Source organism: Sarcophilus harrisii, chromosome 3 (genome assembly GCF_902635505.1).
Source record: "Sarcophilus harrisii chromosome 3, mSarHar1.11, whole genome shotgun sequence".
NCBI classification, from domain to species: domain Eukaryota; kingdom Metazoa; phylum Chordata; class Mammalia; order Dasyuromorphia; family Dasyuridae; genus Sarcophilus; species Sarcophilus harrisii.
In genome coordinates, this window is record NC_045428.1 from 308598796 (window position 1) to 308623189 (window position 24394).

At 38.1% G+C, this 24394-nt stretch overlaps 1 protein-coding gene across 3 annotated transcripts in view; it reads left to right on the forward strand.

Annotated features, from left to right (window-relative positions):
- PPP2R3A (protein phosphatase 2 regulatory subunit B''alpha) overlaps positions 1–24394 on the forward strand; it is a 181796-nt gene that overhangs the window by 152004 nt on the left and 5398 nt on the right. For all 3 annotated transcript variants that reach the window (XM_031959778.1, XM_031959780.1, XM_023499118.2), the window contains one exon: positions 1299–1405. In XM_031959778.1, the coding sequence (XP_031815638.1) occupies positions 1299–1405 (107 nt within the window). The remainder of the gene's footprint in view (positions 1–1298; positions 1406–24394) is intronic.

Below are 24394 nucleotides of genomic sequence, written 5' to 3' on the forward strand. Positions count from 1 at the left end.
TCAATCACTATTCTTTGGGTAGTCATTTATACTTCTAGACCTACCTAACTAGACTTATGCCTTAACCACAATTCTCCATCTTAACTTTGGTGGATCTGATCTCATTGAAGCAGCTTTTCCCTCCAACAGTACAGTCACCACATCATTCACTTTCATTAAGTACTGCTGACTACACAATATTTTACTAAGTAAATGAAATCAAGAGGAATTAGTGGAGAGAACTAAGCTTCAAAGAAAGGCATCCAGGCCTTCAGAGTCTAATTATGATAAGATATATTTGTAATAAAATTATTTGTATATAGGAATATTTTGTGTAAATCCAGCCAAAGCTGAATTAAAAGTAATTAAAAACTTTTGTTTAGTCAAGAGAATTCCTTTAGGCCATAAGTCAATACTTTGATAGATGCATGATTTCACTGATGTGATATTCCTTTCAAAGATTTGAATTGCAGTCTATTCAAGACTTCTCATCCTTTAAGATTCTTAGACATGTCCTCCCATAAATTTTCTACAGGGAATTCAATTAACATACTGAGAGCCGCCTTTTATGTCTTTTGACTTTGCATAAATCTTTATAGTTCACAAACTGATGTGACCAGCTCCATTTCCATTTACACCTTTCTAATGTCTCCATGAAGCTTCTTCTGCATTGTTCTTCATCACCAATTATTTTGAAACCTACTTTTGAAACCTCTACTACATCCATCATATAATTTTCCATTACTCTTTAGATGATCTATATCATTAATCCTTTGGAGACTTTGTTTTTCCATGACTTAGCATTTTGCAGATTTATTTGGTGAACTTCAAGAAAGATTATTGCCAGTTTAACAAAAGTTCTCACTATTAAACATATTGACATTAAGCCTTCCAAGATAAAAATAACCCTAGATAGAGCCTTGCAAAAGTGTTGAATAACTTTCCACTGATTTTTAGAAATAAATTATAAAGGAATGTTGCATTTGGTGAGAAACACAACATATTTCTACAGTCATGGTTTTGTAAAAAGTATTCTTGTTTTTTGTTCAGTGTCTTTATTTGTATAATCCATTGTCTTTAGTTTTGCTTTCTCTCAACTAAGGAACATGAAGACAACCAGCCAAGAGGTGGAACTGATAAGTAATTTTTCTGATGCAGGAAGAACATGTATAACCTACATATATTGAAGTGAAACATTACTCAGATGGATAATTTTTAATTCGAAAACACATTATATTCCAATATTTATTTTACTTTTCATCCTGAATGCTTCATCTAAAACTTAGTTCATTTCTTATGACTGTTTTCTTTTTAATCAGGATGTTGAGAATGATGGTCCTGAACCTTCTGATTGGGACAGATATGCTGCTGAGGAATATGAAATTCTTGTTGCAGAGGAATCTGCCAGTGAGCAGTTACAAGAAGGGTAGGTGGAATTCTCTGTATATTTCAGAATTTTTTCAGGTATTTCTCAAAATGTGGCCTCATGACAACCCCTACATAGCTATAACCTTCTAAAAATGCAAGGACATCTTAAAACTCAACATATTTAAAACTGAACTCATTATCCTTTCCCCTAAACCTCATCCTTTTCCAAACTTTCCTATTTCTCTCAAAGACATCACCATTATCCCAGTCTCAAGTTTATAGTTTTAGGAATTTTCCTAGACTTCTCACACAGTGTTTGGGGCTGTCTGTAGGGCAAGAATGTACATAGTGAAATCCAGTTAAGGCCTCTTCTGGAAGCATATCTGAGGCCTGCTCTATTACCTATTTTGCCACGTTTCCTCTTAGAAACTCAAGCAGAATCTGAGATTCTCCTCAATCCTGACATTAAGAATTCCCTTTCCCACCCTTCCCTATCCCTGAGGCTCATACTAATCCTCTGTCCATGTTAGATAGATTTTGGCATAGACAGAAGGAGCTTAGATTCATGTGGTAGCAAAGAACACTGACCCTTCTCTGCTCTAAATAGGTTTTATGACCGTGTCAGAACAACAAATACTCTGAAATCTCTATTGTACCATTTACAAATTCCCTGTGGGTTTAGACTATTTTCTGGGATCTTCTCCCTAACATTATTTCCCTTCCCCCATGTCTGTTTTCTTTATAGTTATTTGCATATTGTTTCCCCTTTTAAACTATGAAGTCTGAATGCAGGGACTGGTTTGGTTGGTTTTTTTCCCTCCCTTTTTTTTTTATTACCAGTACTTGCAGCTTCCTACTATATATATATATATATATATATATATATATATAAATATATAAAACAATCTTTTTATTCTTTCCTGATTAATTCTCTATTACATTGCCTATAGTAGCTCTTCCTCTCTTCTCTTGAATACTCCTGTCCTGGGCCATCTTTTCTATATATTATCTTTCTTAGTGATCTTGATGATCTTGGCAGTTCCTCATGGGTTCATCTCCATAAAAATGATATCCTCTCCGTGTATGTATGTGTTTGTGTGTATGTGTGTGTGTATGTATACATATGTATATATACATATATTCCTATTAATTTTGCAGACATCCAGTCCCAAATCACCAAATGCCTGCTAAAAAACTTTCAAACATTAACAAAATGGAACTCATTATCTTATCCCCCAAATCTACCTCCTCCAAATTTCCTTTTTCTATTAAGGACACTATCACGCACTGTTTATGACATCTCTGATTCTTCATTCTTCCCCATGCTACATATCTATCAAATTGACAATCTTATCCATTCTATCTCCACCACATCATCTGTTCTTTTCTTACCACTCAAGACACCACCCTCATTCACCTTTTACCTATATTTTTTGTAAAAGCCTATGTAGTTTCCTATCTTCTTCAGGGGTCCTCAGACTTTTTAAACAGGGGACCAATTCACTGTCCCTCAGGCTGTTGGAGGAGGCTGGATATAGTAAAAACAAAAACTTTGTTTTGGGGGCCTTTAAATAAAGAAACTTCATAGCCCTGGGTGAGGGAGATAAACGTCCTCAGCTACTGCATCTGGCCCACAGGCGTAGTTTGAGGACCCCTGTATCTAGATTCTCCTTTTCCCATTCCATTCTCCACATAGCAGACAAATTGATATTCTCAAAAGAATAAACCTTTGTTCAAGAGAGCTCCATATTGTCTATAAGATAAAATATGAATGCTTTTATTTGGCATTTAAAAATTGTGATAATATGCTTCCTTCTTATCTTTTCAGATTTATTTCAAACTCTTCTCCTTAAGTTACTCTGTATTCCAAAGCAAACTGACATACATGCTTTCCCCCAAACTTACTATTTCACCTCCTCCCCCTGTGTCTGCCCAGGCTGTCTTCCATGTCAGAAATGTACTTCCTCTTTAACTTCACCTCTTAGAATCCTTAGCACCCCTTTATTTGTCAGTTCAGAATTGCTTCATAGAGGAAACTTTTCTTGATCCTCCTGGTTGTCAGTGTATTCTTCAGTCAACAAGTATTTATTAATCATCTACTTCCTATTTGCCAGATACTATGCTAAAGATACAAATACAAAGAATGAATAATTCCCAACACATACTGAAATGTATGTTCTAAGGGGAGAAACAACAAATGGGAATAAATATATATAGCCTAAATATAAAATTCAAAAATGCAAATGTGTGCAAAATAATTAAATGCAACAAATGGACATGAAAATACATAATTGAAATATAAAGTCAAAAATGAAAACCTAAACAAAGTACAGCTGGAAGAATGAGGAAAGGCTTCTCATAGAAGACGGCCTTTGAGCCGTTTCTTAAACCCTATAAAGAAAAGAAGAGAAGATAGAGAAGTAGAGAGAGTAGAAGAGAGAAAGTACATTCCCAGTGTTCAGGACACTTGTACCTACCCAAACTGACTACTCAGGAGTCGCTCCAAATAACGTACAGAAAGAATTTATTAGAATCTCGAGAAGCAGATCATCCTAGCCTGTTGGGCCTGAAAGACCAGCAAAGATACCCATAGTGGGAGAGTCATTCCATTGAGAGTTTTCATCACTTTTATACATTTCAGACAAAGAACCCCCTCAAATCCCACCCTCTATATGGTGTGATTGGTCACATAGTCTTTATTCCCCTATTTGGTTAGTGGAATGCAGTAGATGTATAATTTTCTTTGAACAATAGAATATAGTCCAGACCTTATCTAAAATCACATGCTTCCTCACCATGGATCTTTATTTGGACAGAGGAATGTAGTATAGCTTTCCCACCAGTGTCTTCTTTGAACAATAGAATATAGTCCAGGCCTTATCTAAAATCACATGCTTCCTCAACTGAGGCCTTAAGGCTTTAGATAATAGTCCCAGATCAATATGTGCTTAATCTGTAAATTCTTCACCTTTTTCCCCACATAATCCCCCATGTTATTCATATATATATTTCATATTTCATATATATATATAAATATACATATATATGTATATTTCTTCTTGAAGAACTAACATTGTGGTCAAATTCAATTAACATTTCTATACATTGCTTGTTAATCTCCTCATCTGGATCATCCCCTGCCACTGCCTCACATCCTTCTTTCTGTAAAATTATCATTTTAATGGCATCCCCTGTCTGTAAGAGTCTTGCCAGTGATCTCCAAACTATTCTTGTTACCAACTGAATTATGCAAGGCAAACATAGTGGTAACAGGATGATTCCACTTATAGCTATTAATCCATATCCTAACAGTTGTTTCCACCAGCTTTCACCAAACCATGACCACCAGGTGCCAATGCCAAAGGGCGATTTCCAAACCTGCACAGGCACATGTGCAATCTTATGAATATTCTTCGTGATTTCCTTAACAATTTGCCCATTATCATTAATCTGCATATCACAAGTGGACAAATTCAGTTTCCCACAAACCCCTCCTTCCTCTACTAGTAAATAGTCTAAGACTAATCAAAGTTATAACACTTCCTCTCTTGTCTGAATTGCCTGATCAACCAGTAGGTCTAAGGCTTGAGTGATTTGATTGGTTATCTCTAGGACTGCCTGTAGCCTAATTAAAACACATATATTGGCGTTCACTACCCCCAGCTATCATCCTGGGCCCATGTTGCTGGTCTGTATTCTTTTATAATTCTCTCCGGAAGCCGGGCATCTCCCCACCCATTGGCATCATTTGTCTGGGTCAGAGAGGTATCAGTGGGGGTTAGGGAGCAGTTGGCACTTCATGATTCCCTTTCCAAATCTTTGTATAACCGTGTCCCCAGTTGCCTGCCAACGTTCAATGCGAGAAAGAGAAATTTAGGTCTAATTATTCCTATATAACAAACTTCATTCCAATTTTTGGGTAAATGGGTATAAGCCGTCTGACCACAGATCCAATAATGTCCCTTCAGAGCAGAATTATCTTCATACCAAAATATAAAGAGCCTGCTTGAAGGTGGAAAATACCTGACAGCCCAGGGACCTAAAGGCCGTCCTCCCATATTAGAATTACATCTCCAAAGATGACTTTTAACTACCCATTGGCAGGTGCAACCATTTTCTCAGTTAGCTCCTGACGGCTCCAGAAATTATTAAACATTTTCCTAACAGTGCCTTCTCTATTCTCCCACTTCCATTCCATCGAAGTGTAAGTTGAACCCGGTGCTGTGCTATTCAAGGTTGTACATGTCCATATCTGGGGTCCCTCTGGGTCAGGGATTAAACAGGCAGGTGGCATTTTCCTTGCATTCCCCTCGCTACTATTAGAACGTTGGATACAGCGAACCACTGATCCGTCATAACTGGTTTGATTCCATCTATTCACATACCTACTGCAGTCTCCCTTCTCTAGCCTGCAAGTAAATGTCCATGTACATTCACTTTCTCCCATCCATGGCCCTGTACCCTGTACCAGACTGATTCAGGCAATATCTCCCTAAAACTGTACTGTCAGAGTCCAGTGATGCTTTACTTCTGCTGACCAGAAACCTGTTCCAGATTGTGTATTACTGACCTGTTGCTCAAGATACAGGCCAGAGACAAGGGAACAGGAACCCAGGGCCACTGTGTAAGTTGATCAGGTCCCCCACATATCCAAGTCAGTCAATTTAAAGTTAGTGCCTATTGTTTGGATCAGGGTTTGAAAGGTATTTTCATACCCCACTGCTCTCAAGGTACCAGTAAAAAAGGTGTACCCACATAAAATCATACATGCATATACAAGGTGCAGTCTCCAATCCCTTGGGTTTGATTCACACCCCATTCTTCTTGATAGTATATAATATCCCCAATTCCTAACAATACAGTCCAGCAAAATATAATATCTAATACAAACAAGAAAAGTTCCAAAAGGGTTCTCCAAATGACACGTCAGAAAAATTTTACATGCACAATTTATCAGTCTTTGCTAAGCTTCCTGTGATTTCAGCTGCACTTCCAGTGTTCCGGATCAGTCTCTACTGCCCATTTCTTTGGCACATCTATGGGACCTTGATGTGATGTGATGTGTTCAACCTCTCTCTTTGGTGCGTATCGCCATATCTGAAGTCAATAGGATCTGGAAAGGCCCATCCAGGTCAGGGGCAGCTTGTCCTCCTTCCTTCCAGGAGTGAATGAGGACCCAATCTCCTGATTTAAATGGGTGTACCACAAATCCTAAAGGGGGAGTCTGCGCAACGAGACCTTTAGTTGCAATGCTTTTAGATGTTCCATCAGAATCATAATGTATTTTCTAAGGAATAGGTCTTTAGTCTCAAAAATTGGATCTGATTTCTCCGGGTTCATTTGCCCAGGGTAAGCATGGCCAAACAATAATTCATAGAGAGAGAGACCAATATCCCTACAGGGCTTTGTCCTAATTCTCAGCAAGGCAAGAGAAGGCACTTAATCCAAGATAATTGAGTTTCCAATGTTAACCTCGAAAGTTTTTTTTTTTTTTTTTTTTTTTTTTTTTTTTAATTTCCTGATTCATCCTTTCTACTTTTCCTGAGGAAGGAGGGTGCCACAGAGTATGAAACTCCCAGAATATTTCTAAGGCCTTAACTAGAGCTTGTAGCAGTTTGGTTGTAAAGTGTGTGCCCTGGTCTGAATTAATACATTCCGCCATCCCATACCTCGGAATTATTTGTTCAAGGAGGACCTTCACTACAGTAGAGGCCGTAGCCTAACAGAGAGGGAAAGCCTCCACCCAAGAGGTCAGATGGTCCACTGTGACCAGCAGATATTTGAGACGCCCCAGAGGGGGCAGTTTGGTGAAGTCCATCTGAATACTTTGAAAGGGTCTAATGCCAGGGATCCTTCCGCCCAGTGGGGCTCGCTGAAGGGCCACCCTGTTTGTCCTTCGACAGACAATGCAGCCATCCATTACCTGACGACCAAGCGTGTATAATCCAAGGACTACAAACTTAGTGCGTATAGTATCGCACATATTCTGGACATCCCAATGGCTACCCTGGTGCAGATATTGGATCACCTGTCTCATGACTGCTTTGGTCAGTACCTCTCTGCCATCAGGGAGAAACCAACGTCCCTTTGCATCCTCCTGGGCCCCTAAAGACTGGAGCCTCTGTTTCTCCTCTGGAGTATAGGATGGTGGAGGTAAATGTTGAGGCAGGGCTGGTATTAACACCATCCTTTCCTCAGGATGAACAGAATCTCCCTCCCCTGCTAACTTTGCTTCTTCACCAGCCAAACGGTTTCCCTTGGCCTTGAAGGAATTTCCTGTTTGGTGTCCTTTCACGTGAACAATAGCTAAAAATTTAGGTGTCATCAGATTAGTCAGTACCTCAGTCACCAAGGCTTCATGTGCCAGTCCCTTACCTTTGCTGTTGACCATGCCTCATTCTTCCCAGATCTTTCCAAAAATGTGTGGACCACTCCCCATGCATACTTGGAGTCAGTTCCACTCCTTTCACCCAATTCTTTTAATGCCTGATTGAGAGCAAACAATTCACAAGTCTGGGCTGACCAGTTATTAGGTAAGGCTCCTGATTTAATGACCAATAACCCATCCCCATCAACAATAGCCTACCCATTGTGTCTTCTTCCCTCCACCACTCTGGAGGATCCATCTATGAACCATCGGCCCCTGTTAGCAAGGGCTCCTCTTGTAAGTCTTCCCTGACTTTTGTTTGTAAGTCCACCACGTTGATACAATCGTGCTCTAACTGCACGTACTCTCCTGGGGATGCAGAGAGGAAACTAGCTGGGTTTAGATTTGAATCTTGTGATAATATTAGATCATCCTTTTCCAATAAGATTGCTTCATATTTTAATATTCTTGAATCAGTTAGCCATCTTCCTGCCCTCTGATTTAGGATGGATCAAACCTGATGGGGAGCACTCACTAGAAGACTTCCCCCAAATGTCAATTTTCTGCTCTCTTCCACTAATACAGCTGTTGCAGCTACTGCCTCTAGGCATGTGGGCCAACCTCTTGTAACAGGGTCTAACAACTTTGACAGAAAAGCCACAGGATGCAGGATGTCTCTGCCCCTCCCCCTTATTTGTGCTAAGACTCCTAAGGCCACCCCTCATTCAGTATTAACAAATAGATGGAAGAATTTTTTTAGAGATGGCAATATCAACACCGGGGCTGATAGTAAAGCCGTTCTCAAACTCTCAAAACTTTCTTGTCTTTTAGAGTTCCATTCTATTTGATTAGGTTTTTCTTCTAACAGATATGTATATAAAGATTTAGCTAACAATGCATACTCATTAATCCAATTTCTACAATATCCCACCAATCCCAGGAATTTCCTAAATTCCTTTTTTGTCCTGGGTCTATTCATCTGCAATATTCCCTCAATCCTGGTCGAATCCAATCTCTTCTGTCCCTCACTTATCAGGTGCCCTAAATACTTCACTTCCCGTTCTACAGACTGTAATTTTTCTTGAGATACTCTCAATGCCTTCTGGCCCAGAAAATTAAGCAGATAAATGGTAGTTTGTGCTACAGAATCCCTCTTTCTCCCTGTTATGAGCAAATCATCTACATACTGTAGTATTTTAATTCCCTGCTCAGGATATTCAAAGTCCTCTAATATCCTTTCCAAGGCTTGTCCAAACAAATTGGGTGACTCCGTATATCCTTGTGGGAGTACATTCCAGTGATACTGTTGCTTCCTCCCTGTGTCTGGATCCTCCCATTCAAAGGCAAAAATATTCCTACTCTCTTCTGCCAGAGGGCAGCTCCAGAATGCATCTTTCAAATCTATTACACTGAACCACATGCTATCCTCTGGTATTTTCCCCATCAAAGTAAAGGGATTCGGGACTACTGGGTAGGAGGGGAGAACTATCTTATTAACCTCCCTCAAATCCTGTACCATTCTATAAGTTCTGTCCTTTTTCCTTACTGACAGAATGGGAGTGTTACATGGTGAGATGCAGGTTCAATCAGATTCATGTCTAACAACCTTTTTATAACTGGTTGGAGACCCTTTCTTCCTTCCAGAGGAATGGGATATTGCCTCACTCAAATAATAGGTGATGATTCTCTGACCATTATTCGAATAGGGGGAATGGTTAGGCACCCGGGGTTTTCAGGGCTAGCCCGTACCTGTGATCCCTATCTACTTCTTTCATAATGTAAGTCTGCATGGGTACCAACATAGAGTTTCTAATTATAAGGTTAATTGACAATTTTGTAATTAAGTCCTTTCCCAATAAATTTACATCAGCCTCTGGTATTACTAATAGCTGTCCTAACACTTATAAGCCATAATACTCTATGGGTATTACTTCAGACATGGGAACTGTAAAATTCTTTCCTTTAACTCCTGATACCACCGAAGTCCTAGATGATAATTTTATTCCTGGTGGTACCTGGACAAGTGACGTCCTAGCTGCTCCCGAATCTACCAAAAATACCAATTCTTCCCTAAAGGGGCCCATCCTTAGATTTATCAAGGGCTTTGGGTGGGGCTTATCAATGAGTCCCTGACTCCCCTAATCCTCTAGTTCCATTAATGAGGCCACTTCTTCTTCTTCTTTCCCCCTTGGGCATTCCCTAGAAAAATTTCCTTGTTTTTCACATGTCCAACATTCTAAATTTGAATTCCTCAATGCACTCTTTCCTTTATTGTTTCTTGCAGACTCCCAGACCCTCCTAGGTCCCTTATATCCTTTTTTAGCAGCATCCAGGTTATGGATCTGCTGAATCATGATCCTATTTCTCTCTCTTTCTCTCTCATCCCTCTGCTTTTCCCATTCCTTTCTCTGCCTCTCTTTTTCCTTACCCTGGTCCTCATCTCTCCTTAGATAAACCTTAGTAGCTTCCTCGAATAAAGTTTCCAAAGGAGACTGCATCCACCCTTCAATCTTCTGTAACTTCCTATTTATATCTGGCCAGGAATTAGATACAAACTACACCTTTAACATCTGTTCATTCTCTGGGCTCTCAGGATCTGTTCCTGAATATTTTCTTATTCCTTCTCTAATTCTTTCTAAATACTACACTGGTGACTTGTCCTTTTCTTGGGTGATAGCTAAGGCCTTATTTATATTTTGCCTCTTCGGGAAGGCGCCCCTTACCCCCCACAACTATTAACTCCCTCAGATCTTGCACATTCTGTCTATGTCCATTCCACCCTGGGTCATTCACAGGATACTTCTGTTCAGCTAGGACTACCCCGTCATTCAGGGGTGGGTGCCTCCTTTCCCATTCCCACCTGGCTTGTGCCTGAATTGAGCAGCACTCTTTAGGAGTAAACAATATTGATAATATACATGCATTAATTCCCCCAAGTATATAAACTGGGGACCAGGAATTGATCTAAGTGTTTTGATGCCCTAACTAGTCCTCCATAATGGAAACTAATTCCTTTTTAAATGCCCTGAATTCACTTCTTGACAGAGGTGCATTCACATATCCAATGCCCCCCTGAGCCCCACCTAATGGGACTTCCCTGAGGATAAACATATAGGCATCCCAAGCTGGGAGGGGGACCTCTCTATACCTTCCGCTGAACCCAGTGCCTTTTCATGGGAGTGATCCTGCCTCCTCCCTAAAGGGGAGGCTCTGAATATCCTTCTGCAACTGGTGCAATTTCCTGGAAATAGGAGCCATATGGTACTTCTCTTATCTGCTCTCCAGGAGCTTCAGCCACAAACAGGGCCTCAACTGGCTGTACCTCCTCTGGGGGTGGAATGTAAGGAGGGGGCAGCACTTCTAAAGGGTCCCAATCCTGCTTCTCTTCCATTACTACTTTTTCTTTAGCCCCTGGCTTTTTTTCTGTTTTCTCTGATTCTGGTTTCTGGGGCTGGTTCAAAAAGACTTTAGCAGATCCATCAAGCCAGAGTTTAGCATAAGCGGATTCCTCTGGGTTAAAAGGATCTTTACCATTCACATACAAATTCAATTGTTGACATACCCAATCCTTGTAGGAACCAAATCTCAGCCAAATCGTTCCCCCACCAATGTTTTGGCTGCTCCAAACAGCAACAATATTTAATGATCTTTCTTGTCCTTTCCTTTGTATCTGGGAAGTTCCTCCCAGTCCTTAAGTCGACTTCCTAATGGGCTGTCGACTGGAATTCCCTGACTAGGGTCCTGACTTTCATTTTTGGACTGTGTCTTTCCCATCTCTACTTAGTTCCCAAACTAAGTTCAGCAGTTCTCAGAAGCCTCCCTGGGCAGTTCTTTAACACTGGCACCTGTCACAGTCCAGCACTCAATAAAATTTAGCAAGGGCTGTTTTCTCGGGTTCCCTAAAACCCCGCCAATAAGACTCCCAAACTATTCCAAGAGCTTACCAAGCCAACACCTAAGGATTCTAAAACCGCAGCCAGTCAGGACATTCATTTCTTCCAAAGCATCAGTTTCTGTACATCACTGAGTCCCCCTACTTCAGTCCGTTGTCTGATAGGGAGGAAGGACACATATGCTTAGTCGGAGACCACTGGAAAAATTCCTCCATGGGCACCCGCCTCCACTTGAGGTCCACACCCATCTCCCCAAAAGACACCAATCCCAGACGAGCCCCCAAAACTGTTCAGGACACTTGTACCTACCCAAACTGACTACTCAGGAGTTGCTCCGAATGACGTACAGAAAGAATTTATTAGAGTCTCGAGAAGTGGATCATCCAGGCCTACGGGCCCAAAAGAACAGCAAAGATACCCATAGTGGGAGAGTCATTCCATTGAGAGTTTTCACAACTTTTTTACATTTCAAACAAAGAACCCCCTCAAATCCCACCCTCTATATGGTGTGATTGGTCACATAGTCTTTATTCCCCTATTTGGCCAGTAGAATGCAGTAGATGTATAATTTTCTTTGAACTATAGAATATAGTCCAGACCTTATCTAAAATCACATGCTTCCTCACCATGGATCTTCTTTTGGACAGAGGAATGTAGTATAGCTTTCCCACCAGTGTCTTCTTTGAACAATAGAATATAGTTCAGGCCTTATCTAAAATCACAACTGAGGCCTTAAGGCTTTAGATCAATATGTCCCTGATCAATATGTGCTTAATCTGTAAGTTCTTCACCGTTTTCCCACACATCAGCATAGAGGAAAAAATAAGAGATGTGAATGTTGGTTATAAGGAACCAAAAGAAGGCTCATTGGATTGAAATAAAAAGGGGAAATAATATCCAATGAGACTGAGAAGATAAACTTTTTTGTTTAGTTTTTAAAACCTGTATTTTATCCTCAATGCAAAAGGAAGCCACTGGAGTTGATTAAGTAAAAAGTTATGGGCACAACTACATCTAAGGACAGTAACTTTGGCATCAGTGTGTAGGGCAGACTGGGGCAAGAAAAGATTTGTGGATAGTTAGAAGGTTGTTTGCAATTATGTAGGCAAGAGGTGGTGAAGGTCGTCTTCATTAAGGTGATAAATGTATGAATGGACAGAAGGGGTCGTATGCAAGATATGTTGTAGAGGTAGAAACAGCAAGCTTTAGAAACAGACCGCATATAGAATGGGGGAATGTGAGAAGTTCAGGAAAATTCCTAAAATTATAAACTTGAGACACTGGAATGATGATGATGTTTTTGAGAGAAATAGGGAGGTTTGGAAGAGGATGAGGTTTAGAGAAGAAGAAGAGGGAAGTTTATTTAGGATAATGAGTGCAGTTTTAAACATATTGAGTTTAAGATGTCTCCAAGACACAAGTTTGAAATGCCTAATAGGTAAATAATGAGTCAGGACTGAAATTCAGGAAACACTGGTACTTGGGTATATTTCTAAAAATTATTTGAATGCTTAAGGGAACTGATGAAATTACCACAAAAGAAAATATGGAACACAGATTCTTAACCTTTTTGTGCATGTTGGCCTCATAAGATAAAAGAATTACCACTAAAATCAATTTAATTGAAATACAATTATCAAAATATTTCTTTAAACAAATTCATGAACTCAGGAAATTCTAACATAGAGGGGACTATAAGAGAAAAGGTTCCAGGATTGAATGTTGAGGAATACCCAGTGGGTATTTGGGAGAGGAATGATGTGGATGATGAGCTACTGACAGACACAGGTAGAAGGGAACCCCCAAGTCCGTGGTATCACAGAAGTCCAGGAGAAAGGGTGGCCAGTAATGTCAGGCCAGCAGAAAGGAGGAGATCTGAGGGAAAATAATGGAGATGGCTGTTAACTTTGAGGAGAGCAATTTCAGATGAGCAATGAGATGGGAGAAGATTATAGAGAGGAAAGTGGAAGCCATCAGTGCAGACAGCTTTTTCTCAGTGTGACTGAAAAAGGGAAATAAGACATTAATATGAGGGCATTGTACCAAATTTATCTTATTTCCTCCAATGTAATATAAACTATTTGAAGGCAGGTACTATTTTATTTCTGTATCCTCAGTGCTTTACACATAGTACATTCTCAATAAATATTTCATTGAATTGAATCCAATATGGCCATTTCTTCAAAAACTGTAAATTATTCAACCATACCCAGCCTGTGAGAAACTCTTCTTCTCTATATCCTCACCTTATTCTCCATGAAGATCTATTCAATGTGCTGGAAACATTCCTCTAAATTTTTAGAGGAATTAAATTCTTAACATGACATGACATTCCCGAGGGAACCCACGGCTGTGATTTTCTTTTCCTACCTTTTCTACTTTTCCCTTACTCTTCTCTATTCTTAATCTTCTTTTTATAGGATCTTTTACATCACTTTCCTTCATTGATTATTTGCTGCAAGCTACTCATATTCACCCTAGATCATCCCATTTGGAGTTCTTAAACATTAAGCAAATACTGTCATCACTTCCATTCTAACATTCCTACATAACTAAGCAATCCATTTCCATTTTTTCCCCAAGCAAAACTCTTAACAAAATATTTACCTAATTTATTATCAAGTGAAATATTTAAGAATAGGTTCAATTATCCTAAATTAGGAAAACTAAGGTACAAATAATCTGATTTTTTTCTAAAAGGCACTAAAGAAATTAGAAGTCAAAATTGGGAATTTTCATTTTCCCCTTAAGTAAAATGACAGTTTTGATTAGAATTGGAAGGTATCTTTGAGATGAAATAAATCATAAAATTCCTTGATTTCCATTCAGGAAGCTTAGATTCCTTTATAAATTGAAATTTGAATATTTAGCATTATATTTCAAAGTTAGATACCATTCTTTATTATTTTTGAATGTCATTAATGTTAAACAAGTATGTAATTTTTCCAACTAGACGTATAGTTTTCAGCTTTTATTTTTATAAAATTTGTCATCCAAATTCTTTTTTCTCCCTTATTTCTCCTCTCCCCAAACTAGCAGTTATTTTGATATAGGTTACAGATATGTATTTATTTTTAACATTTAACGTATTTCCATAGGAGTCATGTTAGAAAAGAAAAATTGAAACAAAAGGAAAAATCATAAGAAAAAAGGGTGAAAATAGTATGCTTCAATCTATATTCAGTCTCCATAGTTCTGTCTTTAGATGCAAGATAGTATTGTCCATCCAAAATTTATTAAAATTACCTTGGATCACTTAATAGTTTAAAAGAGCTAAGGCCATCATAGTTGATCATCACACAATTTTGATATTGCCATGTAGAGTGTTTTCCGGGTTCTGCTCACTTTATTCAGCATCAACTCTTATCTTTCCAGGCCTCTCTAAAATCATCTTGCTCAGCATTTCTTATAGAACAGTAATATTCGACAACATTCATATATCACAGCAGCCATTCCCCAATTGATGGACATCTATTCATTTTCCAATCTTTTGCCACCACAAAAAATGCTTCTACAAACGTTTTTGCACATGTGGATCCTTTTCCCTCTTTTTTGATTTCCTTGGGAAACAGACTCAGTAATGACACTGCTGGGTCAAAGGGTATGCACAGTTTGATAGCCCTTTGGGCATAGTTCCAAATTGCTCTCCAGAAGGGCTGGATCAGTCCACAAATCTACCAACAATGCATTGGGATCCCAGTTTTCCCATAACCCTCCAACATTCATCGTTATCTTTACTGGCTTTCTTAGCTAATCTGATAGGCATGAGATGGTATCTGAGAGTTGTTTTAATTTGTGTTTCTCTAATCAATAGTAAGAGCATTTTTTCACAATTACAGATGGCTTTAATTTCTTCATCTGAAAAATTGTTCACATCTTTCACTATTTATTATTTGGAGAATGCTTTGTATTCTTATAAATTTGATATATATTTTAAAAGTGAGGCTTTTATCAGAAATAGAGGCTGTAACAAATTTTTGCTTCCCTTCTAATCTTGATGCATTGGTTTTGTTTGTGCAAAATTTGCAATTTCATAATGCTCTCTACAATTACTCCTTTCTCCAAAAATCTGAAACTATCCCCTGCTCTCCTAATTTGCTTATATAAAGTCTAAATTTGTAGTCTGAATCCCTTCATGTACCCATTTTGACTTTATTGATGTGGTATGATGTTGGTCCATGCCTAGTTTCTGCCACACTATTTTCCAGTGTTCCTAACAATTTTTGTCATTTGTCAAATAGTGAGTTTTTATCCCAGAAGCCAGTGTCTTTGGATTTATCAACCAGTAGAGTACTATAGTACTATTGATAGTACTATACAATATGACTGTTGTGCCTTGTGTAACTAACCTATTCCACTGATCCACCACTTTCTTTCTTAGCCTGTATTAAATTGGTTTTAATGACTGCCACTTTACAGTACAGTTTTATGTCTGGTACAGCTAGGCTACCGTCCTTTGTGAATGTCACTAATATATTGATCAATGATCCTTAATTAAATTGATAGCTTTCCACTAGCAGACTGCTTGATCTATTTTGAGTTCAGCAAAAACTCATTTTTCATATAGTTTTTCCTCTTGGTAATCTTAAAATCTATTTATTCAGAAATGCTACTTCATGAATTAATTTAAACGAATAATTGGATAATGGATAAAGTTCTGGTTACTATATGTTGTGGTATATTTGAAAAAGAAACAAGCATTTTTTATGATAGTGTCCAGAGAAGCATTGTCTTCTGGAGAGAGCCACATTTCCTCAAGTACAAGATGGAGTGTAACATGAAATCTAGGATGAAAATGTTATTAAAGCAAAAAATGTGACCCAAGAAGTCCCACGATTTGGTATTTACCAGTGAAGGCCAGGAAGCAAATTCCAATAAGCAAAAGTTTCATTAGTAGTAAACAAAGTAGGGGTATGCGGATGGCATAATAAATGAACAAATGTAGGATCCAAAGGTAATTAATATAAAGCAAGGTATGACAAGTGCAGTACAGTCAGTATGGAGAAACAAAATCTGTATAAAACAATTTTGAACAACAAAAGGTATCAAGTGACTACAGTATTATAGATAAAAACATAACAAAGCTAAAACTGAGTAACCAGAAAAACCAATAATGGTGCCAAAGTCAATGAAATCCCTCTCCCTTTTTAAGGAGAAAAAGGAGCACTGCCAAGGCAGGATATATTGTCTGAAAGGGTTTGCTAATTGTTTTTGTTTCAAGGGGAAGAATGAATTTCATACGTCTATGATATAGAAACAAAAGGCATTGATAGAATTTAATAATAGATGAGGGGTTCCATAAGACAGAGTAAGTAACAAGAGAGTTGGATAATGTGGTTTGGATCAAAGGATTTTTCTCATTAGAAGATAAAGTTGATTAGAGCCCCAGGGCCCTGTAATAACATTTTAATCAGTTCAGGAGGTAGGGAGTAGGATAAAAAGTGGAAAAGGGGGTGAAATAATATAGCAATTCTGTTACATCCTTTTTTAAAAAAAAATTAGGCTAAATGCTTTTTCTCATTTGATCTTCCCAAAAACTTGGAGTGGGGGGTGGGGGAAAAGTGCTGTTATTGCCCCTATTTTATAAAGAAACTGAGATTAAATGACTTGCCTAGAGTCAGCCATACATCTACTATGTGTCTGGGACCATATTTGAATTCAGTTCTTCCAGCTTCCAGGCCCAGGGCTCTGTGCATCACAGCACCACCTAGCTGCCAATGCAGTCAGCCTCTACAACTCGTCACCCAAAACACCTGACAACTAGAAATAAAGGTGACCGAGGTCTGAGCTTCAACATTGGTAAATAACTCCTATTTACACCCTCTAGGCAAACTAAACACCCTGCAGCCTCACCCCAAAATGTCAGAGATTGAAACACATCCAGAAGATCCCCTTTACCTGGAATACTTTGCCTCCTTTTGGCCAAGCAGTACAGGCTCTGTATATTTCTTCTAGCATGCTGAGCTTTTGATAGCGATTCTGTGTCTCACGCCTTAATGTAATTACAAGTGTCATCTGAAAATTACATCCTGGAGAACATCTTTACTTCTGTCACATGATGAGATGGTCCTTTTCTTTACCAGAAAAAAAATCCCTCTACATCTTGAAATATCATTTTATTACATCTTTAGTAAGTTACCCTCTTTCATCCCTCCTTGCTTATTTATCCTTGTCTGTGAGCTGCTTCTCTGCTTCCTACATTCAGCCTCAAGAAATCTCTACTTGAGCCATTCATCTCTGATAGTTGTCATCCTATATAACTCTCTTCCCTTTTGTGGCTAAACTTCTTAAGGTCATCTACAGTAGGTAGTTCTACTTCCTTTCCTCTCACTAATTTAAGACTTTCTACAGAATAGTTTCTGACCTCATCCCACCAGAACTTACTAAATCTCTTACTTTCTAATGGCTTTTTCTCAATCCTCATCCTTCTTGACTCAACCTCTCCCTCCTCTCCCTATACTTTTGACATGGTTCTCTTCTGGTTCTCCTACCCATCCAATCATCCTCCTCACTCTCCTTTGTTGGGGGTCATTGATGTGTGTTGTCCTTGGACTTTATCCTGAGCTGCCTTCTCTTTTATTTGGTTATCTCCTCAGCTCCCATCGATTCAATTATTTCTATGCTTATGCTGATGATTCTCAGCTCAGTGCCAGCCTCCAGTCTCACAGTCCAACCAAATGTCCCATAGACATCTTAAACACAACAGATTCAAAATGGTATCCTTTTTCCTAAGCGCCTTGCCTCCCCACTTCCTTAACGCCACAGAGGGTGCCAGTCTTCCAGTTCTTATATTTAGTCACTCCTAGCATATCCAGTCTAGTACCAAGGTCTTTCTTTTAATTTCACCTTTGCAGCCTCTGACCTGACTCTGGCACAGCCCTTCATCACTTCACACCTCGATTGCTAGAATAGCCTTCTTGTGGGTCTGTCTGCCACGAGCCTTTTCCTATTCCAGCCCATCCTTCAGTCAGTTGCCAGTGGTTGTTGAGTGTCACCCTCCCCCCCCCAATAAATTCTACCAAATAAAAACTGCCCTGGTATTCAAAGCCCTTCATAATCTGCACACACTCCACCCCTATCCTTTCCAATCTTACTTATACTTACTCCTCCCACTCCTCTTCCATGAATTCAATCCAGTGATACTGATCTCCTTGCTGTTCTCACATAAGACGCTCTTGAGTATTTTCATTGGCTGTCCCTCATCCTTGTCTCCTGGCTTCCTTCATGTCCCAACTAAGATCCTATCTCCTGCAGGAAGCCTTCCCAATCCCACTTAAATTCTAGTGCTTTCTCTCTGTTAATTATTCTGTGTTGCTAGACACTGTGCTATCTTTCTTGAATTTTGTACTGATCAAACTCCATGATAGTGACAGATATTTTTGCATTCTACTTTACCATACTATCCCTCACTTAATATTAATAATCAGCGGGTCATCAAAAATACTTCTTTTGTTGCATCAATGAAGAAATCATGTATGCTCTTAACATATATATGAGAGACTTCTTTTTGGAGAACCTTTAATGTTCCATGTTGCACTAACACAATGACAACAAAATTCTTTATTATAAATAAAGAGTACCAAAAATTAAATAAGCATTTTGAATAGTTGCAGTTACCGTTTTTGTTTGTGCTGGAGAAGCAGAGTTGAGGCAAGATAGAGGACCATTTTGTATTTTTGTTTCATGGGTTACCAAAGCAGGAAAATTCTTACAGGCTTTCCATCATTGTAGATAGAATCTGCCAGAGCTTAGGTTCTGCTGCTCTACCTCTACAAACTTAGGATCAACTCCACACTGCCAAGGGTAGTAGAGGACCTCTTTTGTAGATGGGTTGACTTTTAAAATTTAGATTTTAAATGATCCACCATTTTCATAGTTTTCAAATGCTTTTATGTTACATATCAGAAAGCTTAAGCATAAACTTATGTCTATTGAAAGTCTAAAGAACTCTACTCACATGAAATAGGGGCAAATCATATTTATTTTAGCCACTATAAGCAATTAGGTCTGACTAGAAAATAAGATAACTTCATAGACTATTATAGTCTGGATATCAACTGGATCAGGAGACAGAAGCTCACTTTTAGGAGGAAAAAAAAAATGGGAAACAGAAGCAATAGCACATCAGTGGCCCCTTGGGCAAGAAACTCTGAAAAAGGACACAGTAGTCTGGTCTGATTTGATAACTGTTGGTGCACAACAGTGTGTTGCCCACATACAAAATATTGATTCCATGTTGACATGAGCTAACATGAGGCCAAGAGACACATGGCCGTTTACAATTAGATTTTAGTACCAACAAGTTTTATTGTCTTACTATGTGCATTTCCCCAGTTATTTCCTTCCACACTGGTGTACATGATACTATAACCAATTATTACATCTGGTTTTTGTATGGAAGTGATGACTAAAATTCTATTGCAAATTTATTTTGTACTGGTTTTTGGTTTCTTCACGGTCTCTGAATAAAATGTATACTAGACTGGAGTTTTTTCCCCAGAATTGAGTGGAAAGCCTTGTTTTACACATAACTAAAAAGTTCTGTGTGAAAAGATAGAAAATTTTAAAGAAGCTATTTAACTGAAATTTGTTTCCTTTTATAAAACATATATAAAGTTCATCCTGTGCCTGAGTTACTAAAAATTCTCAATTAGCTCCCAATAAATATATGAAAATATTTTTTACTATTTTATCTAGTATTTTTCCATAAAGTTGAAGGGGAAAATGATCCTACTTGAGATCAGAGATCAAAGAGTGATAAAACCCATTTTGGTTATTACATTCATTCTCATGCCAGCCAAAGTAAAATGAAAACGAGAGAAATCATGTCTTAATTAAATGTCATATTTTGTCAGTTCTAACTTCATTTTTTTTAATATCCATCCCCATTCATAGTTGTCTATGAATGGCCAGATTGGACTCCGGGTCATTCCATGATTTCATTCTACTTTTTTTTCTGCCATTTCATGCTTTCTTCACCATCTCTCTCTCGCTAAAACAGACTCTACAACCCACCCTCTCTGCTTGATGGCATCTTTTTCCTTGAAGATCAGCTGCTGTTTCTTCCAGGATGTCTATCCTACTCGCAGGCAGGCAAGCCAGGTTGAATGACATAAGTCACCTAAAGGAGAGAGAAAAGACGATCCAAAAAACTAAATCACTGGCACCATTTGACCAGTCTCTCTTTTCAGACTTTGAAGGATTCAGTCCATGACCATGACCTGGTCTGTCACATCAACCTAGCCAAAAAATGACTTATTCCCTGGTTCCAGTATTCCAGAACCCCAAACCTAAGAACATTTAGAATAGCATTTTCAGTCCACAGCCATCATCCCAGGAAATAGCCCCTATGGAGACATACCCTGGCAAATGCTCTCATAGATACTACACTCGGACCAAATTTCAGAAAAGAAAGTTACCAACAGAGTCAAGTATCAAAAAGTTGAACATCTAAAACTGGCACCTGACTTTATCAGAAGAAATGATATTAGGGGTATTACTATTTGCTTTGCCACAGCACCTGTGGGCCTCTCTGACTTGCAGCTAAAACTTCCACCTTTCTTGTCTCAGCAGGGGCTGCCTTTTCCTTTTATTCCCAGCATTATTAGTACATATCTTGTTCTAAGCCTAGTAGTAAGCACTTAGTAAATGCTTTATTCATTCTGATCCCCATCAGTTAGAAAATCCCTTCCTCCTCAGATGTTCCTTGGTTGTTTATGTACTTGTGAGACTCTCATTAGTAAGTACATTTCTCCCTAAATTGGAAGCTCCTTGCTGCCAGACAGGTTTTTTTTCGTTTTCTTATTATTATGGGCACCTAGGAAATAATTTATTACTACCCACATTAGTCCAGTCGCTTTTTCACTTTTAAATAAAATTAGCAGTATGGTATTATAGAAAAACCATTGAACTACAAGTCAAACAGCCAAGTTCTAGCCCCACTGCCACTTGCAAATTATGGGACTTTGAAAAAGTTACAACTGGGTCCTTTTCTCAGTAAACTTCCAAAAATGTTTCATTTCTCATCAACTCATTCTGAGCTGGCTTTCTTCCCCAATAACTAAAACTATTCTCCTTAAGGTTACCACTAATTTTTTTTTTCTAAACCCTAAAATCATTTCTTCATTCCTATTTTTTCCTGATTCCTTTCATTCTAAACATTCTGTATTCCCTAGGATCTCTTGGCATTGTTCTCTCTTGGTTTTCTTCCTCCCATCTTAGGATTGATCCATCTTGATATATTTTGTGGGCTCATCATCCATGCCCAATCCCTTTTCCATGGGTATTTGGCAAGATTGTGTCCTCTTATTTCTTCATATTCTTTCATTTATTATCAATTCCCATAAAGTCAACAATCATCTCCATGCTGGTAACTCTAAAATAGACATATTCTGCTCAGAGTTCCTGTCTTACATCTTCCACTGAAAACTATGCTATGTCAGGATTGCAAAGGCAGGCAAAAATATTTACGTCCTCATGCCATTCTTACATCAGACAAAACATAACTAGGCACACATACAAAATATATGGAAAATAGACAGGAAGATTAACAGAAAAAGGAATCCTTCAGAAGGTGGGATTTGAGATGAGTCTTGAAGCTAAGAGATAAAGAGGGAAATATAGATGTAAGATTAGGTGGGAGATTAAGTTAACAATGGGAAGGGTAGAGAAAGGACCAGGTTATGAAGAGCTCAAGTGCTAAAACAATGTCTTGAAGTACAAAGAAACCAATTGGAAGGCCACTAAAATAGTTAAGTAACAGTGAATAAAGTGTGGTGTTAACGAGGAAACCAGGAGTTCTGTATTTTCTACATCTGCTCTCTCATCCAGAGATATTAAGAAAATCAAATAATAAACATCAAATGCTTCCTTCAATTCAAGTACTATATAGTAATTTCACAAATAAAAATAAATGAAAAGATTATATATATTCATACATATATACAAATATATATATATAATGAACACAAATTTAGATTTACATAAGATTAACATGATTTTGTTTGTACAGAAATATAGATTAAAATATAAAATGCATAAAATATACTCAATAGTTGGAAAGATGGTTATACTGAAGCTTTTGAGTACCTACTATGTGCCAGATACTATGCAAAATGTTGGGGACACACACAAAAAAAGGCAAAAAACAACCCTTGCTTCATGATACAAACCAAAAAAATTAGTTTGTCTCAGAAGGAAAGCAGTAAGATTAAAGACTAGGAAGTCTTTTTGCCTTGCATAGATTTTCAAGAAAATACTTGGAGATAAATTCCTTGTTCAGTAATCACAATAAGACAAGGTAAGAAATGAGAGCCTAAACCAAGATGTTTTGTGTGTGAATAAAGAAATGAGGAAGTACCTGAGAGATGCTATAAACATAAAAATAAAATTGACTTTTTAAGAAGATTTGTAGAGGAAAATGAGGATGACAACTAAAGTTCTGAGCCTAGATAATTGGAAGAATCTCATGTCCTCTTATACAATAGGAAGGAATATGCATCAGATTGGCCAAGATGGAAAAACTTTAAATGACAAATGGTGGAGGGACAATAGATACATTAAATACATGTATTTTAGTTTACCATTCTTAAAAGTTCTTTGGAACTATGCCTTAAAAGTTACAAATCTCTCCATACCTATAGGCTTAGCAATACCCAAGAGAGAAAAGTGGGAAAGGACCCATGCATTTGTAACTGTAGTACCTTAAATAAGTAGACAAGATCTGAAAACTTAATTAATGCCCACCAGTCAGAGGGAATGGCTGAATAAATTATGGAATATGAATAGAATAGAGTTATTACTAACTCTATTGTGTAAAAAATGATGAAAGGGACAACTTGAGACAAACCTGGGAAGACTTAATAAAAACTCAGATCAATGACCAATCACACACAATTCCAGAGGTCTAGTGATAGTATGCTTTATTATCAGGGCAGCAGCAGCTAGTTGGTGCAGTGGCTAGTGCACTGGTCCTTGTGTCAGAAGGACCTGAGTTCAAATCTAGTCTCAGCCACTTAACACTTCCTAGCTGTGTGATTCCGGGGAAAATCACTTAACCCTATACCACCCATCTTTTGAGGAGATATATTCAGGATGAGATGTTTTTGGACAGCGCATTTGTTTGCATTTTGGTTTTAAGGTTGTTTTTTTTCCCTCCCTAACTGGAGGGAAGAAAAAAAGTGACATTAAAAAAAAAAAGTTGGGAAGAGGATAAACTTTGGAAGAAAAAGATGCATTCCTTATGAACATGTTGAGTATTTAAAAAGACAATTGGTGGTGTGAGACTATATAGCACCTGAGAGAGAATATTAGGGTTAGATATATACAGGAAATAATCTCTCTGTAGAGAATGTATGAGAGTTACTGAGCTTACCAGATAAAATAGTATTGAGGTTAAGGGCCCAAAACAGAGCCATTGAGGCCATAAAAGTAAATTGTAATGCAAAAAACTAACAAAGGAAAGCAAGAAGAGGCAGGTGAACAGCTAGAATGAAGCGAGCAGTGTTCGAGAAATCCAGAGAGAAGGTAATCTAGTGTTAAATGCTACATAGATCAGGAAGGATAAAGACTAAAAGTTTCCTCAAGAAGTTTAGCTATTAACAAATCAGCAAATATTATATTAGTTAATGTAGTTAAATAGCTACACTCTATCTAATAAGTACTAGGAAGGAGACAACTAGTTTCCTCTATATAAGGAAAGAACAAATAAATTGAGAGACTTTAGATTAGAGAAAGTCCTAATTCCAATTAGACACTAAGGGCAAAAAACTCTTAAGAATACAAAGGA